Raw genomic sequence first — 16,731 nt, forward strand, 5'->3', positions numbered from 1 at the left:
TGCTGATCCAACAGCATCCAAACCACAAAGTTCGACAAGAAACGGAGCAGGAATCTGAAGAAATTACATGACTCCAAGCCCTGACCGGTGTGGACCAGTTCAGACGACAACAACAAACGTAGCAGGAATCTGAAGAAACGACACAACACAAAGCTCAGACTGGGACTATTACTACTGCTTCTTTAGCTCCATCAGTGGTTCTCGATGGGATTTGAATCAGAACTCTAAATCGACCACTTCATAATATTAATATTATTGTCCTGGAACCATTTCTTCACCTCCTTGGCTGTATGCCTCAGATCATCGTTCTGCTGATAGAGCCAACACTCCCCCAGGTTCATGTTCTCTGCTGCTACTGTCTTTCCTTGTGATGCTTTCCACTTTAACCAAGTTGTAGAAAAGCAGCCCCAGAGCATGATGCTTCCACCCCCATGCTTCACAGTAGGGACCATGTTCTTTGGCTTGTAGGCTTTGCCCTTCTTTCACTAGGTGAAAGCCACATCTCAACTTCTGTTTCATCTGACCACAGAACAGATGACCAGAAGCTTTTGTCTTTCTATAGGTACGTCTTTGCAAAGGTCAGTCAAGCTTTTCCATGCTTTGGTTGAAGCAGAGGGGATCTTGGTCGATGGTGAACATTTTGGTGCAGTGTCCGCTGGAGTATCAAATTTTTGGTACTTATTGATGACACTTTGCAACATTGCCACTGGCACCTGAAATTGTTTGGCAGTTTTTTTTAAAAACCTTTTTCCTTTCTTTTTGGTATTTACAACGTCTGCTCTCAAGTCCTCATTGAGCTCTTTGGTCTTTGCGGTGGCAAGTCTTACGTTGACTTGAAAATGACTAAAATATCAAGCAAGACAACTTTTATAGTCAGAGAACTGGTTAAAAAACAAAAACTCAGAAACATTGAAAAGGATATTAAACACTTTAGACCCTGAGAATGGTTTGTTTGAACATCCTACGGCTATCTGTCTTGGTAAAACTGGGGTGTGAATCATTTTAGCTTAATTTAACACTTTTAACAGTGTTACTTTACGTAACATGGTTCCAGACTTGCCCACGTGTATTAAAATTTATTATTATTAATCCATGGTGAAATACTGATGTGTAACTGAAAAAATTAAGTAAGTCCTTGTATTTGACTATAATTTTGGGCTTAAATGTATATTTTCTATTTCTTCCAGCATCTAATAGAATGAGTTAACTACTGAAATTACAGCCATTTGTATGGCCAAATTCTCAATTTTATCCAGCATGTTTTCTTCAGTTTCTTACATCTTTGATCCAGTAGTGAGTGCTTCTACAATTCTCAGCAATGCATTGTTGTATTTTTCTAAAAGATGATCTTCAGAGGAGTCCAGAACTTTAAAAAAAACCTCAAGCTTAAATCATCACAAGAGACAGAATGATAGGTTTGGCTAATGAAGGGCCACCGTGACTTTGTCTTCTGTGATGCTTAATGACACCCACACAACATTGATCACGTTTTAAGTGTTTTTATTACAAATTAATTCAAGCTTTTGCACAAGTCGAGGATTTATAACAAGTTCCCTTGCATTTTATTGTTATATATAACATTTTGTTTGATAAGGCATTGTAAAAACAGGGCTCTGCAAGTAACAGTATGACACCTGACCTAATCAAAAATGGCTACCTCTACCAGCACAACTAGCAAGTGCCGAGGTTCACAGGTCAACTCACAAAAAAGTACAATATAATAATAATAATCAGTGCTCGACGTCTGTGAGGTGTAGACGGGAAACGTGTGACATTTGTCAGCGTCAGTGGAAATTAGAGATATTTGGTTTTAGAGTGTATGCAGCAACATTGCATATAGTTTATGAGCACTTTTTTCCTCTGATGATTACAGCGACATCGTTACTACTGAAGACGTCAAACCAGACCATCCTACATTTGGTTAAAGGGGACCTGCTATGCATTTAATGAATTTCTGTCGTATATATCAAGATGCTATGTTAAAATTTGGCAGATGTTTATATTAAAAGTGGTCAAAATTTCAAATAATGGCGTAAAGCTAACCCCTGTGAGCCAAAATCTCAGCTTCAAACTGCTCTGAATATGAAATAAACCATGATTTTCTTCACATCCAGTTTAAAAGCTCTGAGCAGGCTTCCAGAATCCGGCCAATCAGAAGATATCTCATTTCAGAAAATCTGAGCAGCTGCACGTGTGGAAAATATCAGATGTTAGGATTTCTTTGTGCTGTGAATTATGCAAATCACTGCAAATAAAACAGTAACTCGCCAAAATTTCAAATAATGATGTAAAAGTAACCCCTGTGAGCCAAAATCTCAGCTTTAAACTGATCTAAATATGAAATAAACCATTGTCTTCTTCACACCTAATTTAAAAGCACAGGCTGCTGTCACTCAGCAGGCTTCCAGAATCAAGCCAATCAGAAGACATGTTGAGGCTTTAAAGAGACAGGAGCTAAAAACATCTTATTTCAGAAAATCTGAGGGGTAAATTAGGGTTTTTTGCAGTGTCAATCATGCAAACAACTCAAAATAAAAATGTAAATGAGCATGGCAGGTCCCCTTCAAGGCTTTAAACACCTTATTTTAAGGTTAAACACAAAGTGCCTTCATTATTCACCACTTACTATAGTAGTTACATTATTACCAATGCATTCACTGCATTCCTATGCAATAGAAAAGAACAATCTCACCGTAACTTTCACACATACAGACTATACATATTTATATAGAGGTGCATTATACATGCTAAACATGGACTTCATCCATGGTGACGTTAAATACATAATCTTCCCCCGGTATCTCTTTTCCCAAAAGCTCCTGTTTCTGCTGCTTTCTGCCCCACATTCCCGTGAAAAGTGGCACAGCAGAAGCCTCCAGAAGACACTCTGGCTTCATGGGAAAAGGAAAGGAGGGTGTTTCACAGTTAAAGCAGGTTCTGAGCAACTGTCGGCCCCCCACCGTCCACAAACAGTGCAGAGACGGATCTCTCCTCGTGTCCGGGCCGAGCTGCATGCATTACCAAGATACAAGCACATATGACACGCATTTACAAAACAGCGCCCCCTTTGTAACCGTGGCCTTATCTTAAATCTTAGTCCCCAAGAACACTTACAAGTGTATACCGTCGTCAGACCGATGCATTAGTTTGGCAACGTAACTATTTAAACCTGCATTAAGGCATATTTATGACAACAAAAAGTGAATTAAATTGTGAATTATCACCCAGCTCTGTGGATTTTTTCTTCCTGACTGTGTGGTCTTGATGCTTCCTTTAACTCTCATGCAAAATGTGGGCAATGTTTTGACAGTTATTAGTAAATACACTCAGATAAACCAGGTACATGCTACCTGAAGTCAACAGGTGGCAACGAAAGACTAATTTTCTCCATAAACGGATCAATTTAACCAAAGTCAATGAGTAAACATTGAAATTAGACTGTTTTGAAACTTGTGTTGCTCTGTTTCTGAATATGTGATTAGATATTTACTCCGGGGGCTGCACAGCGGCGTAGTGGTTAGCACTTTCGCCTTGCAGCAAGAAGATCCCGGTTTGAATCCCGGGTTGGGCCTGGGATCTTTCTGCATGGAGTTTGCATGTTCTCCCTGTGCATGCGTGGGTTTTCTCCGGGTACTCCGGCTTCCTCCCACAGTCCAAAAATATGCTGAGGTTAATTGATGACTCTAAATTGCCCGTAGGTGTGAATGTGAGTGTGCTTGTCTGTCTGTATATGTAGCCCTGTGACAGACCGGCGACCTGTCCAGGGTGTCCCCTGCCTTCGCTCAAGTCAGCTGGGATAGGCTCCAGCACCCCCCGCGACCCTAATGAGGATAAAGCGGTGTATAGAGGATGGATGGATGGATATTTACTCCGGCATACATTTGTCCTTCTGTCTGTTAGTAGCATTACTTAAAAATGGACTAACGGATTTGGATGAAAATTTCAGGGAAGATCAAAAGTGATGCAAGGACCAATTGATTAGATTTTGACAGTGATGCGGCTTATAGTCTCGATCCATGGATTTGTTAAAGATTTCTGCATCAATGCCAGACAGCAGCACAGTGTCACTGTAACTACGGCAACAAGTGAACACTACATCAGCTGCCTGCTGATGATCACATGATTGTGATCCTACTACAAATCCACCACTGTGGATTTATCAGGACTTATCCGTCGGAAATGATACAAGAAACAATTGAATTAATTGTGGGGGTGTTTCTGAGTCGCATCAGTTCCTGCTGCCTGCTACATATTTAGGTCATGTGATTCGATATCCATACATAACGTACACATGCACAACACACGCCTGTGCACAGCGCAAAGTCATTTTGTTTGTGGGTATATCCATATTAAATGGCCACATTCTATGGTGCTATGATTTCTGTCAAAGTTTTTTCAAGATTTCATCCATCGGAAATGATACTACGACTGAGCAGTCTTGGCAAAGCACCGCACTTTCTGAGTGCTCTTCTTGTTAAAATTGATTCTGATTTGGTTGGTCAAAAATGCCTTAATGCAGCTTTACTTAGTATGGACGTTCTTGTTGTGGTCCACCTGCTGTTTCTGAATATCACAAGCTTTCAGATGTACAAACTTTAAAAGGCAAACCATAAATACTATGTTTTGACAACAAAGTGGTCAAAGATATTTAAAAAACAGGTACAAAACATCCGATGTTGCTCTCATAAGTCTAAAAAACTTGGCACTAATCTTCAGTGAGGCGTCGGTCTGACCCCAGTATACACTTAGAATAGTTGTTTTTCATTATGACAATGAGAACTGGTTTTCCTTCGCTCCACATGCAACATTTGTTAGGCTTCGCTGACTTACATGATCTGCTACAGAGTGAACAGCATAGATGAGGAGATGCAGCAGAGGTGTTGATTGGTTTTGGTATTGCAATATCACTTGCTCCTTCCTGCTATCACTCCGCCGCAGTGATAAAAGGTTAGTGCAAATTTCAACAGCGCTGGCTCCAGCAATGATTGCATTAGTCCACGGACCCGGCAGTTAATAGTGTTTGTGTTGTGTGTGTGTGACGGGGAAGGCTGGTGATGGTCTTAGTGTGGTTAGGACTTCTGTTGGGTGGTGGTTAGACACATGGTTACTTCCCTCGGCCGCTGGTGGAGCTGGTGTTGACAATATCGTCGTATTGTGGCGGAGGCTCCGTCTCTATCTGGACGTCCGTGTGGCCGACAGCCTCTTCGTAAGACGGCGGCGGGTCTCCGGCACCTCCTCTCCCCGACGTCAGCTCTGAGCCTGGGTAAGCTGGGCTACTGTGGACGCTGAGTTCTGATTGGTCACCGTGGTGGTATTCCCGCCCCCACTGATCCATGGAGACCACTGACAGGACGTGGTTGTGGTGCGAGTGTCCCAGGCTGGGGCTGCGCTCCGAACGCTTGCGGGAGTGACATCGCCACACGGTGATGGCGATGGCGGCAATGATGAGCAAGACCAGCAGCAGCGGTACGATCAGGTAGAGGGAGTGGATCCCTCCGACCACTGTCTCCAGACCTCCGGACGGGCTGCTTTCCCGAACGTACTCATCCCAGAACCGCTTCTGCAGACAGAACAGTCACAGATGTGGTCAGAACCATGAACTATGAACGAACACTATCGTCAAGGTAAGACTCAGGTACAGTTTGAACTTTAGCCCCTTTTAGACTCCTTTGTGTTAACTAAAGATGTTGGCTTTAAACCGATCAGGCATAACATCATGACCACCTGCCTAACACCCTTTATGTCGTCAAAATACTATGAACCATTGGTCCTGGACCAGAGAACCTCTCAGGGTGTCCTATGGGGTCTGGAACCAGGACGGTGGATCCTTTGGGTACTCTGGGTTGTGCAGTGGGGCGTTTGTCAATCAAACTTGTTCCACTGCATCCTGTTGATGCTTGATGAGAAAGGGGTCTAGGAAGTTTGGAGGTCAAATCAACAACTTGGGCGATTGTCATGTTCCTCAATATCCATCCATCTATTATGTATACACAGCTTAATCCTCATTAGAGTCGTGGATGGGCCGGAGTCCATCTCAACTGGCATAGGGCAAATGAAGGGGACACCCTGGACAGGTAGCAGTCTATCACAGGACTACATATACAGACAAACAATCACACAATCAACTTTAGAGTTACCAATTAACCTCAGCATATTTTTGGACTATGGAAGGAAGCCAGAGAACCTAGAGAAAAACCCACACATGGACAGGGAGAACATGCAAGCTCCATGCAGAAAGATCCTAGGAAGGCCGGGATGCGAACCAGGGATCTTCTCGCTACAAAGGCTTATGTGCTAACCACTATACCACTGTGCAGCCCCACTTCAGACTCCTTTCTGCAACTTAACATGTTGGATTTACACCAATCAGGCATAACATTATGACCACCTGCCTACCTAATATTGTGTTGGTCTCCCTTATGTCACCAAAAATGCTATGAACCAATGGGCCTGGACCAGAAGACCTCTCAAGGTGTCCTGTGGGATCCGGAACCAGGATGTTGGAACTGGATTCTTTGGGTACTGTCTAGGTGTCAAACTTTTTCCACTGCATCCTGTTGATACTTGATCAGAATGGGGTCTAGAAAGTTTGGAGGTCAAATCAACATCTTGGGCAACTTTCATGTTCCCCAAGATGTGCCTGATTGATGTTTTTGCGACATGGCGAGGTGCATTTTCCTGCGGGGGCAGACCAGTGACATTTGCCATTTGCACAAGGGAGTGTGCGTGTTCTGGGACAACATCTGTTTGGGTGTCTGAGTCTCATCAACACAGATGCCAAAGTCCAAGGTTTTCCAACAGAACATCTCAGTACCAATATGATCAATGTCATTCACTTCACCTGTGTGTGGTCGTAATGTTGTGGCTGATCGGTGTATGTCTAAATGAGCTCCCTGCTCACTTTTCTGTAAAAGTCACAATCTTTCAAGGTCAGACCAGGCAACATTTCCATCTTCACTTCCGTAATGAGAAAATACTGTCACTTTATTGGACAGATAAAGCAGAAATGCTATGTATCTGATGTCTGGAAAGGACTTTACTGTTACAAAATCAATTGTCAAACCGAAGGTCACGGTAGGCGAACTGTCTGTGGTATAAATACTTTTTATCTGGATTACAGCGACACAAAGGCAGCGGATGACAAACAAAAGAGAAGCACATGATGGTGGACGTCCATCTGCGTGGCTCTCACAATGGTTTTCCAAACACGCCTCCCTCTCTCTCGTGAGCACTGGGCTGTTCTTCCTGCTGATAATAATCACTTCCTGAAAAAAACACCCACATTCCACCAGCGACCACTCTGGAGTAGAGTTTCCCTGCTGGAACCCACAAAATATCACTTCACAGGCTCGTATTAGTACAAATATTGATTTGTACAAATATTTATTCGTGGGTTTTTAGCTGCAGATGTCTTTCTAGATATTTCCAGGTAGCTGGCCATCCACTGCTCAAAATCAGAATTAATCAGGATAATAAAGTGTTTTTTTCATTGCTAATTTAAATAGTTTTTTCTGTTGACACCATGAGCTGTGGTGAAGCAGCCAGGAAATGTCTGAACACATGACTCAGTTAATATCCCTACAGATATTAAGCCTGCTGACTAATTCAACTGACTGTCATATTAAAAAACACACCCATCCCTATTAGGTAGTTTATACTCTGACTCATCAGATGCCAGCTGCAGGCATCAGCCTGCATTTGGCTGCTTGTTTCAGGCTGTTTCTACTTCCCTATTCTCCTGTTTTCTACGTTTTAGTTTTTTAAAAGCCTCTTCACTACAACAAACTTTAAACAGCAGCTCACACTGAAAACCATTCACCCTGCAGACTGTTAGACTCAAAGTGTAAGGAGTATTATTATGTCAAAGCAGTCTCTCCCAACTGTACACATACTGCATGAAACAGTACATACTTAAGGTGTATTTTATAGTATCAAGTCATATTTTATGGTATTCTCTTGTATTTTATAGTGTTAAGATGTATTTTGTAGTATTAATTAGTAGTTGTCTTATTTTATACTATTAATACATATTTTATAGTGTTGAGTCATATTTTATAGTGTAAAGTCTTATTTTTAAGTGTTAAGGTGTATTTTCTAGTGTTTCTTTTATGGTGTTAAGTCGTATTTTGTATGTATCCTGCATGAAACAGTACATACTTAAGTCGTATTTTCTAATTTTTCATGTAAAGACATTTATTTTATAGAATTAATTTGTATTTTATTGTGCTAATTCTTATCTTATACTATTAATACACACTTTATAGTGTTGAGAAAATACTACTTAATACTACATACAGTAGTATTTTGTGGCATTAAGACATATTTTATCGCGTTAAATCATATTTCTAGTGTTAAGACGTATTTTCTAGTGTTTATTATATGGTGTTAAATAGTATTTTACAGCACTAAGTCATATTTTACAGTGTTTGTTAGTGTACAGCTGATTATCAGGAATAAGAAATATGTCCCATCATGCATTGCATCAAAGACGAACTGCAGAACCAATATTCACACATTTTCTAGTCTTTTATGTTAAGAAACATTTTACAGTACTAAGATGTATTCTATAGAATTAATTTGGATTTTATAGTGCTAACTCTTATTCTAAACTATTAATACATACTTTATAGTGTTGAGAAAATACTACTTAATACTACTCACAGTAGTGTTTTGTGGCATTAAGTTAAATTTTATAGCACTAAGTCATATTTTGTACACATACTGCATGAAACAGTACATATTTAAGTTGTATTTTATAGTATAAAGTCATATTTTATGCTGTTAAGACACATTTTACAGTGTTAAGTTGAATCTTATAGTTTTATTTTATACTATTAATACATACTTTATAGTGTTGAGACATGTTTTACAGTGTAAAGGTGTATTTTATAGTGCTGAGACATATTTTATACTATGAATTTATACTCTATAGTGTCACACTTTATAGCCTAATATGTATTTTATATTATTAAGAAGCGTTTCATAGTGTTGAGAAAATACTTCTTAATACTACTGAAAGTATTAAGACATATTTTATAGCATTAAGTCACACTTTCTAGTATTAGGACACATTTTCTAGTGTTTACTATATGGTGTTTGTTGTATTTTACAGTATAAAGCCATATTTTTGTGCAAACTGCATTAAACAGTACGTACCTGAGCCTGGTTTCCATATTGCTCAGTGTTTGTACACGAATCAACACTCATTCCAATTAAAACCTCACCAATCTCTAATGTGTTTGCACAAATCCTTCTGTTTTTTTTTTTGCAAACTGCGATTTGCCTCGAGCACATTGAAGAAAGTGAACTTTACACAGAGACCAGACTGTATGCTTAGAAGTTTTAAAAACTGAATCAGGTAACAGGTTTTTCAGCTGTTCAGATCGTTTAACTGTGTAACTAGAAAAAGAACTACACATGCCTCCATGTGATCTGAAACAGCTCAGTCACTGCATCTTTGTGAAACTCCAACAAGCCAGAGCTCACTTCCCCTTAGATCAGAACTAAAATGAAGGACAGTGTGGTTTATATTAGTCCCCACATGTGGCCTTCCAGATGTGTGTCAGCAGTTCTGACTCGCTCTACTTTTCTGTTCCTGTGTGTGTCGTCTCCATTAGAGCAGGAGTTCGATGCGTCCCTGAATCTCCTCACCGTCTTCTCCTCGTTCTCGAAAGCCTCCCTGGCCTCCTCATAGGTGCACACCTCCTCCCGACACTCCCTCTGGATGTTGCCCTGCTTCATCTCCTCCAGCAGGAAGTTGGCCCTGCGCAGCCGTCGCAGCACCGAGTGGGCTGCGTCCGCCGGCAGGAACACTGGAGGTGGAGAAGGAACGTAAGACCGAGGACGAAAACACTGAACAATATTTTAGGCATTTTATAGACCTGTCTGAATGTTAAGATACAACCGTTACATCCTGTATAGTCACTCAAAGTATCCCACAACGCACCAGGAGAAGTAGTGTACAGCCAATGGTCACTATAAAGCCATATGTCCCATCATGCATTGCATCAAAGAAGAATGGCAGAACCAATATTCACACATTTCTGATGTTATTTTATAGTGTTGAGACGAATTTTAGTTTTATGTCTTAACACTATAAAATACGTCTAATTATGAAGTTTTAAAATGAATTTTATAGCACTAAGTTGTATTCTATAGTGTTAAGACATATCTCATAGTGTTGAGATGTATTATATAGTGTTATATAGTATTTTATAGCATTAACATGTGTTTTATATAGTTAACATGTATTTTACAGTGTATGTTTAGTCATATTTTATACTGTGAAGTTGTATTTTAAAGTGTTGAGTCATACTGTATAGTATTAATACGTATTTTCTAGCATTAAGACATTTTTCTAGTGTTTATTTTATGGTGTTAAGCTATATTTTATAATCCATGCTTTCTTGTGTTTATAGTCATAAGTTATATTTTACAGCATTAGTTCGTATTTTCTAGCGTTAAGTCATATTTTCTTGTGTTTATTAAATGGTGTTAAGTTAATTCATAGTATTAAGTCATATTTTAAAGCAATAAGCCATATTTTACAGTGTCAAGTCGCATTTTATACTGCTTAGTATACTCTAGCGTTAAGACATTTTATAGTATTAAGTCATATTTTGAGTTGTATTTTACAGCGTTAAGTCGTATTTTATACTTTTAAGTTGTATTCTATAGTGTTGACACATTTTCTAGTGTTTATTATATGGTGCTGTAAAGTCATATTATATAGAGTTAAGCCATATTTTATAGTGTTGAGATGTATTTTATTGTGTTGAGAAAATACTATTTCTCCTACTTGTAGCATTAAGTAGCATTTTATAGCATAAAAACATTTTATAGCGTTGTCACATTTTATAGTGTTAAGATGAATTTTCTAGTGTTTATTTTATGGTGTTAAGTCGTATTTTATAGTTTAAAAAAAAATCTCTATACTACTGTTTCTTGTATACTGTAGGAAACAGTGCGTACTTAGGTTGTATTTGATGGTATGAAGTTGTATTTTATAGCATTCAGACTTATTTTTCATAGCATTAAGTCATATTTTACAGTGTTAAAACACATTTTATAGTGTTAAGATGAATTTTCTAGTGTTTATTTTATGGTGTTAAGTCGTATTTTATAGCATTTTATAGTTTTAAAAAACTAGATACTACCGTTTCTTGTATACTGTAGGAAACAGTACGTACTTAAGTTGCATTTGATGGTATCAAATCGTACTTTATAGTGTTCAGACGTTTTTTATAGCATTAAGTAAGGCTGGGCGATAAATCAAATTAATTCGATTCATTCGCCTTTTTAAAACCTGACGATTTGAAAATTTGCCAAATCGTAAAATCCAGGTGAGCTTAAATATATAACAATACAGATTCTTCTTCTGCCTTTCACGACTTGTGCACTGGCGTTTGCTTCCGCCTCTCATCTCCTTCCGCCAAAACACTCACACCCCCGTCATGGTGGACAGAACAGCAGATGAAGAGTTGGTCGCGAGAAAAGGGCCTCATGTTACATTGATTACATGGAAGTGGTTCGGCTTTGACAAGACTGACACAGAGCAAACTACAGTCGTGCAAGGTTTGCAAAAGTACTGTGAAAACGAAGAGTAGCAGCACAACTAACCTCTTTCAGCACCTCCAGCAGAGGCATCCTAAAGAATGGGAAGAGTGCTGCAGCTACGGGACTGCAGCATGGCTAGCACTAGCCATAGCAAACAGACCGCAAAGAAACAACAAAAATCGATTAAAATCATAATGTCCAAGATGACTACAAAAATCGAGATTTTATTTTTTGGCCATATCGCCCAGCCCTAGCATTAAGTCATATTTTACAGTATTAAAACACATTTTATAGTACTAAGACATATTTTATAGCATTAACTTGTATTTTATAGTGTTGTGTCTTATTTTATACTATTCACACATACTTTATAATGTTGAGACATATTTTATAGGGTTGACTCTACAATAATATACAGTATTAAGACCTATTTTATAATGTTGAGAAAAAACTACTGAATACTACTTATAGTATTCAGTAAGATTTTTTAGCATTAAGACATACTTTACAGTGATAAGCTGTATTTTTTTAGTGTTAAAGACGTATTTTCAAGTGTTTATTATATACTGTTAAGTTGTAATTAATATTACAATATATAATATCTTATGTAATTAATATTAAAGTATTAAGTCATATTTTACAGCATTAATTCATATTTTCTAGCGTTAAGTCATATTTTTTAGTGTTAAGATGTATTTTTTGTCAAGGCGTATTTTCTCGTGTTTATTACGTGGTAAATCATATTTTACAGTGTTAAGTTGTATTTTATATTATTATGTCATATTCTATAGTGTTTAGTTGTATATTCTAGTCTTTATTACATAGCAATTAAGTCGTATTTTATAGTATTAGGTCGCATTTTGCAGTGTTAAGTTATATTTTATAGTGTTCAGTTATTCCACAGTGTTAAATCATATTTTATAGTGTTGAGACATATTTTCTAGTCTGAACTTGTATTTTATTGTGTCTGTTTTGTACTGAATACATCTATTTCTGGATATGTAACTTGTTGAAATGACAACAGGCATGAGACAAAGCCATGAGTTAGGGCACAAAAATAAATAATTAGCATCGATATGTTTAATGGAAGCAGAATGAAGTATGACAAAAATAAACGGGGGAAAAAAGTTATTTTCTTTAGTCATTTCAGATAGAAAGTAGAGAATGAGTGGACGATTTCAAACCCAGCCTGAGGAAAATAAATAAAATATGCATGAATCTAGGCAACAAGCAGAGAGAAGAAAATAAAACAGGAAAGTAGGAATGAGCAGAGCAACAAGGAATCAGGCAAAGAGAAAGTGTGTTGAAAGTGAAGCAAGAGGGACAGAGATGCTGAGAAAATCCAGAAAAGAGAGAGGAGGATCGAAACAAAGGCAGCAGAGCCCAGCGCTGCTCAGTGCCCACATTTCTGCATAAAAACAAAAGCTCCTTTGATTTAGGCATCCGTCCCTGGGCCACATAAGAGAAGCTGGGAGAATGGAGCTGGACAGACAGAGCTCTGTTTCACACATCCACCATATAAACACAAACCCTCCAACAGAAACCGCAAACAAGATGCCACAAGATGCCCAGGAATGTTTGATGGGCTACCGAGTTAACAGCGTGATAGATAACTGCACATACGTGATCGGCACGAGAATTTTAAAGGCACAGAAAGTGTAGGAAAACAGGAAATTCCTCCGGAAAACAATAGGGATTGTTAAAACCCGAAGGGTCACATTCCAGTTTCTAACATATCAGGACAGACTTGGCAGAAAAATAAGGAATCAGATAAGGTTTCTACTTAAATCTGCACTAAGTTGAAGTATAGAACTGAGTGTCCATGAACTCACCACTCCCCATGATTCCTGCGAGTCTGTTTGGGGTGACTTATCTGTAGGAAAACCAAACACACATTAGTGCACAGTTTTGAACCTTCTGATACAAGTCACACGATAATTAACCAAAATTCCCTTTTCATCAGCGCCTTAGGATAAGCAGCTGTTTTAAATATTCCTTTAAACCCAACACAACAAACTTGGCACTGTGAGTCGCTCAAAATGAAGTAATGATGCAGATTTGCAAGAACCACGGTCATATGATTGAGAGTAACAGCGATTAGTCGGATTGATTGTGAAATTTCTGACTTCATGTGAAATTCCTTTTACAAGAATTGAGTGGAAAATGAGACTATGGAGGGTGGCATGTAGAGATCACATCCCTTTTTATAAAAAATCATCTTTAACTACCCAACCCTTGTAGCCAAACCAGATCTGAAAGGTCAAGTTTAGTCACTGGAACTCCAAGTTTCAGTAAAAACAACAACAGTAACCGGAGATGAAGTTTAGTTTGTTGCTTCCAGCTGTTTAGGAGTATTTCCTCCCTTCAAAATGGTAACAAAACTTAATTTATTACTTGTAAATGTAAAGCTATCCCTGACATGGAGATGGAATCAAACAGGAGCTGAAGCTTAGTTTGTTTCTGACTATATGAAATACCTGCAGCAGGATAATGGTGAAGTCACTTCAAAACTGTACAAAAAAACAAATTAATGACTGATAATTATTAAAATATTCCTCACATGCAGAGTGGATCTGTCAATAGCTGAGGTTTAATTTACTGCTTCCAGATGTTTCGGATATTTTTTTTTTTGAGTTAATTAAACATAGAAAGCATCAACAACAGCTGGATCCAAATGAGGATTCTCCAAAACTTTAATACTTTTAATTATATATTATCCCAATATAGAGACCATATCTACCAAGATATAAATCGATCAGCATTTACACCATGTGATATTATTTTACTGGAAAAATCTGATTTGCTCAGTAAAGCCAGACTATTTTTCTGTCATATTAAGCCTTTTTCACTGGATATTTCTCAATTTCACAGCAGGATATTTGCAGTAGTGACATTATTGCAGATTTATGACAGAAACTGACTTCTATAATCATTAAATTATGGCAACAGGTAGTCCAGCGACACTAAAAACACAATTAAATGCACAATAATTGTGTTAGTTTGAAAAAATATTACACATGGCATTATTTTTAGTATTTAAAACATTCTATAAGTGTTTTTTTGCCCATTACATAGACAGTTTTGAACGGTTGTCAGCCAAATAACCAAAAATAAACCCGTCTGAATCCATTCACATCAGATATTTAGGAGCCTTAACTGTAAAATTAAACACCAAACTAAGTCACAATGTGATTTCTTAACTCTCATATAGGCAATGTCTACTCTAAATAGATCAATAGAATAATGAAATTCCTGAAATTCCGTTTTTACATAAGATGTGACGCATCAGGCTGCTAAATTAGACATTTGTGTTGAGTTTGAAATCCCTCCAGAAATAATAAATCTTTGTTTTATTAACATCCATCCGCTAAACGGTTGTTTTCCTGCTCTAACTGACTCATCTCTGCCGGACTGACAGCACCAATGGCGGCTGCTGTTCTCACACATGGACGGCATTTGAGGCTCAAAATAGACCAAACATCCAAACAAAGCGCCGCCGCCCCGATACGAGCCCCGGTATGAGCCTCACCGGAGGGCCCCGGCTTCGTTATCCCGTTGTCCGTGCTCCACCGGGACGGATAACGGAGAGTTCCTCCCCCGATATGTGTCGGTTAATGACAGCCGCCGGTGATTTGTAGGATCGGTGCGTCTCCGGCTGCAGATGCGGTTTAACGGGATCCAAACGGTGGAACGTCCGCACCGAGAGGTCGAACAGGTGACCTCCGGTAAATATGACCGGATTTTCCTCGGCGTCGAAACCGTCTACAGTTGTACATGTGGATGTTTTTCTCCTTCTTACCTCTTTCGTCCCCAAAATGCGCATCGACGATCCTCCGCTGATTATGTTGCCCAAAGAGTTGCTATGCACAGTGCGCATGCGCAGAGACATGTTTGCATTAACTGCCTCCAAAGGAAATTTAAAGAGACAGAACAGAATATGTAAGTACACATAATACTATATAGTATTATACAGTCTATCAGACAGAACAGAGTATAAGTATATATATATATATATATATATATATATATATATATATATATATATATATATATATATATATAAAATACTGTATATATAATCTATAAGTACATATATCAGTACATATATAATACTACGATGCTATATATAATACTATAATACATAGTCCATGAGATTTATTTTTGATTGTTTAATAAATAATAATTTAATTATTTTATTTTATTTTATTTTCATTTTTCCTTAATTCACATGATGATTGTAGAAAGAAAAGAAAAGAAAGAAAAAAACAGGTCAAAACTGTCAACATTGTCCTCATGAAAAATCTGTCTATATTTCTGGTAGTCATGGTTTTTCACAGTGGTTAAGTTTCAGCATGTTTGTTTTGATTTAACATGTTTTGTTTTGATTTAACATGTGTTTGGTCTCTTTGTCTCCATGATGAGGTTCAGAGTGTTCAGACCTCAGTAACTCAGAGAACTCAGTGGATGTCATTTACTGCAGATGCAAATCCAAGTTTTTCTCTTTTCTCTGGATTTTACTCAACTTTTTCATCCTTGTGGCTTCAGGAGAAACACGGGGAACGTTTGTGTGGTTTGAGGACACTGAAAAGACTCATTTTTTTCAGTGCTGAGACTGTTGTTGGATGATAGATGGAGCAGTTTGGTGGAGCGGTTTAGGTTTGTTAAATGAGACGGAGGTAAAGTTGGAGCAGGTGGACACAGTGTTTTTTCTTGCTGGTTTTGGACAAAGTTTGCCGTCATGTTGGTTGATGTTTGGAGACGTTACTGCCAAGTGGAGCAACGATTTGAACAGAGAGAGGAGGGCCGTGGAAAGGAGTTGTAGCAGAAAGTGATCTGCTCTCAGTGTGGAAAGTGGATGATGAAGGTTTCTTCTACAAGGTAAGGATCTGCTGCTGAATAACTCGTTTTTAGAACAGAGCTGTATCTCTGGCTGCAGTGACTGTGTGTCATTTTACACTCAAACATTGTAAACAACTAATGACTACTTGTACAACAATTGAGTTTAGATTTGGACACTATTTACATTTTGGGTCTGTTTTTATCAGTCAACATGCAATTCAATACTTTAATCTGTCATTTTATTTATTGTAATTTCCAAAACAGGGACAATCTGTAAAATAACAGAATAAGAAATGAGATTCCTGTTTTAAAATCCTTTATGTACATAACTTTCCT

At 38.2% G+C, this 16,731-nt stretch overlaps 1 protein-coding gene across 2 annotated transcripts; it reads right to left on the bottom strand.

Annotated features, from left to right (window-relative positions):
- Positions 1 to 1,483: 1,483 nt before the first annotated feature.
- Positions 1,484 to 15,458, bottom strand: prrg1 (proline rich Gla (G-carboxyglutamic acid) 1). Of its 2 annotated transcripts, none has more exons than XM_022217526.2 (4): positions 15,356 to 15,458; positions 13,389 to 13,429; positions 9,652 to 9,812; positions 1,484 to 5,560 (listed from the first exon to the last, which is right to left on the bottom strand). In XM_022217526.2, the coding sequence occupies exons 2-4, from the start codon at positions 13,396 to 13,398 to the stop codon at positions 5,105 to 5,107; spliced, it is 627 nt and encodes a 208-aa protein (XP_022073218.1). In that variant the 5' UTR covers positions 13,399 to 13,429; positions 15,356 to 15,458; the 3' UTR covers positions 1,484 to 5,104. The 2 variants fall into 2 exon arrangements, with proteins under 2 accessions (XP_022073218.1, XP_022073219.1); XM_022217527.2 differs by having other exon boundaries at positions 15,086 to 15,432.
- Positions 15,459 to 16,731: the final 1,273 nt, after the last annotated feature.

Source organism: Acanthochromis polyacanthus, chromosome 4 (assembly GCF_021347895.1).
Source record: "Acanthochromis polyacanthus isolate Apoly-LR-REF ecotype Palm Island chromosome 4, KAUST_Apoly_ChrSc, whole genome shotgun sequence".
NCBI lineage: Eukaryota > Metazoa > Chordata > Actinopteri > Pomacentridae > Acanthochromis > Acanthochromis polyacanthus.

Bases quoted from the DNA above. Each gene is read 5' to 3' on its own strand.
- prrg1 (XM_022217526.2), bottom strand. The intron at 5,561-9,651 runs GTGAGGAGATTC...TTCTGTCTGCAG, and splicing joins TCGAGAACGAGGAGAAGACG to AAGCGGTTCTGGGATGAGTA.